Source organism: Meles meles, chromosome 3 (genome assembly GCF_922984935.1).
Source record: "Meles meles chromosome 3, mMelMel3.1 paternal haplotype, whole genome shotgun sequence".
NCBI classification, from domain to species: domain Eukaryota; kingdom Metazoa; phylum Chordata; class Mammalia; order Carnivora; family Mustelidae; genus Meles; species Meles meles.
In genome coordinates, this window is record NC_060068.1 from 22,676,557 (window position 1) to 22,683,370 (window position 6,814).

General features: G+C 35.3%; 1 protein-coding gene across 1 annotated transcript; it reads left to right on the forward strand.

Moving 5' to 3' along the window:
- The first annotated feature begins 5,610 nt into the window (after positions 1 to 5,610).
- LOC123939161 (olfactory receptor 15-like) lies at positions 5,611 to 6,540 on the forward strand. Its single transcript, XM_046001105.1, has one exon. The coding sequence runs from the start codon at positions 5,611 to 5,613 to the stop codon at positions 6,538 to 6,540; it is 930 nt and encodes a 309-aa protein (XP_045857061.1).
- Positions 6,541 to 6,814: the final 274 nt, after the last annotated feature.

Genomic DNA, 6,814 nt, shown 5'->3' on the forward strand with positions numbered 1-6,814 from the left:
TGGGTAATAGGGAGGGCACATACTGCATGGAGCACTGGGTGTGGTGCAAAAACAATGAACACTGTTACGCTGAAAATAAACAAATAAAAAATAAATAAATAACAAAAATACATTTTTTAATTTATTTTTATTAATTTCTAGCCAATATTAATCTGGATCAAAATTAATCTCTATTTTTGATTATATTTCTCTTTCTATGTCTCATGTATAGGATTAGAATACTATTTCACAGAAATATCACATTAATATTTTGTTAAAGAAAACAATTTCAAATATTTATATATCATGTAATTTTTGACTTTATTATGCTTTCCTATTATATCACTTTACTAATTTTTACTTTTCATAATGATGTTGCCTACATGTAAATGTTTTATACTTTAAAGTAATACATTGCTTTTTTTTTGGTATTATTGAGCTTTATTCAGAAATTGGTTTTAAAATGTGTTTAAGTCTTTTATATATGTATACAATTTTAATAGAATAATTAAGGAGCAGTTTAACAGTCCTGTATATCTTTGTTATCCATCATTACATGTTCCTCTGACTATTTTTGTAAAAAAAAAAGCACAAGAAATTAATATTAGACTGATAAAAAGTATTGTCTTAATTCTTTCTGATTTTCTTTTGTTCCCATTATATGACTAATAACCAATACAGAGATGGTCACCCAACAGCCACTCAGTGAATATTTGTAGTGTGAATAGACTAAAGAATGGCAAAACTTATAGAATATATAATTAACAAATTGCTTAAGTTATTGTGGATCACTTTAAAACGGCCTACTAAAAACAGTTAATGTGGACTCTGAGAAACAAACTGAAGGTTTTGGAGAGGAGGAAGGTTGGGGGTTGGGTGAGCCTGGTGGTGGGTATTATGGAGGGCATGTATTTCATGAAGAACTGAGTGTGGTGCATAAACAATGAATTTTGTAACACTGAAAAAAATAAAATAAAATTTAAAAACAAAAAAAAACAGTTAATGTGTTATCTCAGTTCATTTACTGAAAACACAGAAAGTGTGTTTTTCATTTTCTATATCTCTGTGACATTTTGGGAGTGATAGCTAATTACCTTCAAAGATAGATCCCCAGGACCTTCTGGTAATCCCAGTCCCTTCTGAGCTGCTAATAATTTTCCCCTAAATGGCAGAAGTGATCATACTTTTCCTGACTATCCACACAATGCCATATATTTAACTGAATGAGGGAGCCTAAGATAAGATCTCAAGGCAGAAAGGTCCACAGGTCACTCATCACTAAGTTATGTTTGCCCAACTCTGCCACTGATCTGGTTTCCAACCAGGTAATGCCATATTTTAATTTATTTAAAATCAATTAATTAACATATAGAGTATTATTAGTTTGAGAGGTAGAATTTAGTGATTCATCAGTTACACATAACACCCAGTGCTCTTTACATCAGGAGCCTCCCTTAATACCCATCACTCAGTTATCCCATCCATCCCACCCACCTCCCCTTCAGCAACCTCAGCTTGTTTTCTGTAATTAAGAGGTAATGCAGTAATGTCATTTTTTAATATGGAATACTTATAATATAAAGAAATAGAAGGTCAGAGTTGCATAAATTCAGAAGGCACAATATTTCCCTGGATGTGAAGGGAACCTATGCTAATTTCTGTGGAATTTTGTGGAAAATTTGTATTTTAAGATATGCATATTATAATTATGTGCTATTCATCATTAATGATTATATGCTGTATATTTATTTATAATTTGTATGTCAAAACACACAGGAGTCATTCTGTCTCTGATTGTCTTGTCATAAAATTTTACTACACAATATTTCATTTATCATACTGAAAGGGTGAGTTTCTTAAAATTCTTCATATTGAAAAGAAAAAAGAATTAAGAAGTGGATTGTTTAGGGGTGCCTGGGTGGCTCAGTCATTAAGCATCTGCCTTTGGCTCAGGTAATGATCTCAGAGTCTTGTGATCTTGCCCTGTGCTGGACTGGCTCCCTACTCAGCAGGAAGACTGCTTCTCCTTCTCATACTCCCTCTGCTTGTTATCCCTTTCGCTGTCTCTCTGTCTGTTGGATAAATAAATGAAATCTTTAAAAACAACAAGTGGATTGTTTAGAAAATTTTTATATAATTTCTATTACTAAGGCAAACTATTGCAATGTTGTATTAAAAAGTGATTTTCTTGATTATGTACATGTTTGCATATACATAATTATGCTATTTTGAAAATACAATTAGATACAGTGTGACTCTTTTCCATATCTGCCTTTATATACTATATCAATCAATCAATGTTATTAATATGTATAGAAAACAAGAAACAAAATATGTGTAGTAAATATTAATGGGAAGATGAGAGGTGCCTTAGTTTCTTTTCTGTTTCACAAACATTTTAAGTGATATTATACTGTTTAAAAAATCCATTTAAAGAGTGAGCAAAGTATTTTTATAAACATAAGTCAAAGTAAGTTTATCAGAAAACAATATGTAACACCATCAATCTGAATTTGTTTTCTTTGCATGAAGTAAAACCAAACCGATGATCATTTCAAAACCAATTGAACTACATGAACATTTTGTCCAAATTCCACAGTGTAATACAGTTTGCATCTTAGGTGATGATAAATTGGTAAAACTGTGGAAACAGAGAAAAAGAGATGATGCAGTCTTATGGAACAAAATATGCATTTTGTATTTAATTCAGAGAACTTTGCAGAGAAAAAAATGAAATAAGTTTAGGGTATGATCATGGGAACTTAGAATACAGAAGATGAGTTTAACTGCCAAACCTGACTACTTGCAGCATACAGGTTCTAGCCTTTCCCCATGCATGCAGGAGTTCTTGGAACTAACATAATTCTTCAGTACCAGGCTATTTGCTCTCCTTATCCCCTAGAAAGAAATGATCATCCTTTGGTTCTTGAATCTTCCATTGGTATCCTCACTTATAATACCCTAATTTCCCCCCTTGTTTATGGTGGTTACGATCAGAAATAGTTGAATACTTATAATTTGCTCATTTTTTTAAAAGATTTTATTTATTTATTTGACAGACAGAGATCACAAGTAGGCAGAGAGGCAGACAGAGAGAGAGGAGGAAGCAGGTACCCCACTGAGCAGAGAGCCCGATGCGGGGCTTGATCCCAGGACCCTGAGATCATGACCTGAGCTGAAGGCAGAGGCTTTAACCCACTGAGCCACCCAGGCGCCCCATAATTTGCTCATTTCTTTACTTCATGTCTCACATTCATGGAACTGTAAGTTTGATAAGAGCAAGGATTTCATTTCTTTGTTCACAGTACATTCCCTCATTATCATTCAGTGTGTGGCCCATGGCAGGAATTCAGTAATACCCGTGAAATTGCTATTTAATAGAATCTGTCGGGCACCTGGGTGGCTCAGTGGGTTAAAGCCTCTGCCTTCGGCTCAGGTCATGGTCCTGGGATCGAGCCCCGCATGGAGCTCTCTGCTCAGCAGGGAGCCTGCTTTCCTTCCTCTGCCTCTGGCTGCCTCTCTGCCTACCTATGATCTCTGTCTGTCAAATAAATAAATAAAATCTTAAAAAAAAAGAATCTGAAAAAAAAAAAGAATCTGTCACCAAAAAAAAAGGAAGAAAAGTAGAATCTGTCTCCCAGTGTTTCAATTTTTGCATTGTTTGCTCATTTACAAATTTAAATTTTTACAGTATAAAAACTCAGTTTCTTTCACCAAACAACATTTTTTTATCTTATCAGTATTACATTGTTGAGATTTCTTCTGAACTACTCTTCAGTTTCTTAAAGAGATAAAATTAATACTCGAAAAAATTTCCCTAAGTCCTGTTTTGCACATTAGTATTCTTTAACTAATGGCAATGGACCATCTTTCTCTCCTGCCCATGAAGCAGAACTTTAAAATAATCATAGTTAGTAAATTTGTCATTTTGATTATTTATATCTTTTAGTTTTGATTTTTGGAAATTTATTTATTATTCCCTACCAATTATTGAAGAAAACCAATGAGGGATGCTTATGGGGTGATAATTATATAGAAATTATAGTGCTTTCTGGATACCTGGGTGGCTCAGTCAGCTAAGTTTCTGTCTTCAGCTCAGGTCATGATCCCAAGGTCCTGGATTGAACCCCACATCAGGATCCCTTCTTGGTGAGGAGCCTTCTTCTCCTCTCCCTCTCCCTGTGCCACTCATCCTACTTATGCTTCCTTTGCTCTCTCTCCTTCTGTCAAATAAATAGCTAAAATCTTTTTAAAAATCTCACTGTTTTCTCTTTTCCTAGTTTGTAAGGTTAAGTGTTTTTATTTCAAAGGTAAAGGTACTATTATAACATTATCCACATTAATCTGGATCCAAATTCTCTGAGATAAGAATTAGAGATAATAAATAGAGATATCGATTTATTTATTTACTTAGATAAATAGAGATATAATAATAATAATATAATCATTTCTAAGGTAAGAATAGTGTCTCAGAAATTTAAACTTGTTTACTTAAGTAATTAAAGTTAACTTAGTTAAGGTTAAATGACCTTTGTTTCATTTAAAAACTAGTATGTTTTCTATCCCAGGGTTAGGGTTGTTCTTCAGACACTCAAAAGTTTATTTATGCTCAGTCTCACTATTTAGGGTCTATATTTAGAGCCCAGGGGCTTTGTTCCTTGGATAATCTCCATTTTTCATGATCTTAATAACATCACCAAACAATGTAAATTAAAACTATGCAAAAGACACTACATATGTAGCTAAAAGGGAATGTTAATTGCATAAAGGTGTTCATTGGGAATGCTGCTATTAAATTCCAGAGAGAAATCCCCAAGGTAATATTGATTTGGGGCCATCAAGTGTGATAGTCAAGAAAGAATTCTTGAGATGTTTTATGGTGCAAAAATTGACAGGACCTGTGGGCAGAAAGAGCTGCACTTATGACTGTGAGGAGTGAAAAATCATATATTTTTAAATTTGTGGAGGGAGTTGGGGTAGAGCATAAGTTTCTAAGATTTCTGTATGCTGAAGTTAGAGTCTACAGGATCTTGGAGATGTGGTTATTGTTAAGATAAGTTTGCTTTTAATCTCTAATGAAACATCAACATTAAGGCAGCCATGCGTTCCTTGAAATGTCACACTCTGCGGGCCTCAGGTATTCATCAGTGGGCTCTAACTTGTAAGGAGATTTAATTTTAGCTACATTTATCTCATTTTTGTTTTTCTCACCAGGATCTTTTTTTTTTAAAGATTTTATGTATTTATTTGAGAGAGAGAGACAGTGAGAGAGAGCATGAGAGGGGAGAAAGTCAGAGGGAGAAGCAGACTCTCCAAGGAGCAGGGAGCCCGATGTGGGACTCGATCCCAGGACTCTGGGATCATGACCTGAGCTGAAGGCAGTCACTTAACCAACTGAGCCACCCAGGCGCCCTCCTCATCAGGATCTTATTAATACCACTTTTGTATAAAAAACACAAACTTATGGAAGAGAGATTGTATACAACTGCTCGGATATAAGGAAAAACATCCAAATGTTCCATGTCCTAAGACCCCCTGGAAAACTAGTAATGGCTGTATCCTTTCTGTGAAATTCATTCACAAAATCTTACTTATAATTATGTCCAAGCACCAATGTCAAAAGCACTAGCAATGAGAAACAACAGTTTCCAAGTAGGCTTTATTCTTCTTGGCTTCACTAAATGGCCCCATCTGGAAATAATTCTCTTCTGGATAGTGATCATTTTATATGCCATGATCATCCTCTCCAACTCAACCATTATCTTGCTCTCTTGTGTGGACATTCATCTCTACACTCCCATGTATTTCTTTCTTAGCAATCTTTCCTTCTTGGATCTCTGCTTCACTACAACTGCTGTGCCTCAGATGTTGTCTAATTTGTGGGGGCCAGACAAGAGCATCACCTACACAGGCTGTGTCATTCAACTATCTGTGTTCCTCTGCCTTGGGGCAACAGAAGGTGTTATGTTGGTGATGATGGCCTTTGACCGCTATGTTGCTATTTGCCAGCCTCTGCATTATACCATCATCATGAATCATCAGTTCTGTTGGAAACTGGTACTAATAGCCTGGCTGTCTGGACTGATGGAATCTGTAACCCAATCTCCCATCACATTCCAGCTTCCTTTTTGCACCCACCACCACCTGGATGATTTTCTGTGCGAAGTTCCTGCCTTCATACGCCTAGCATGTGGAGATACCTCAGCCATTGAGTGGCAAATGACCATCTCTGCTGACCTTTTCACCATTGTACCAGTGGTATTGATCCTGACTTCTTATGGCTGTATAGCTCGAGCCTTGGGGAAACTCCACTCAGAAGAGGGAAGGAAAAAAGCCATTGCCACCTGTTCTTCCCACCTTATTGTGGTCTTCATGTTTTATGGGACAGTGGCCATGGTTTATGCAGATCCTAAGAACCACTTTGCTTCAAATTATGGCAAGATCTTCACTTTCTTCTACACTTTGGTCACACCACTGTTGAATCCTCTCATCTATACTCTAAGGAACAAAGAAGTAAAAGATGCTCTGCAAAGACTGCTAAATAAAATGATGCACAAATGAAAAATGTCCTTCTGAATCAAAAAAAGGTGTTGAAATCATGATGTTCTTATACTCTCCATTAGAGAGTCACTGAATTATCATTTTACAAAACAGTAGTTTTAGTTTAAAGGCAGTAATTTGTAACTTACTCTTTATTTCTATGGTTTTACATAACATATTGTTTAAAAAATTCTGTAGAGACATAATGACAGTTTTTGACACATAGTAAGTATCCAGAATATTTGTCAGGGGGAAATGTTATTTTCAGAGTTAACTTTTGAAGAATATTTATGAT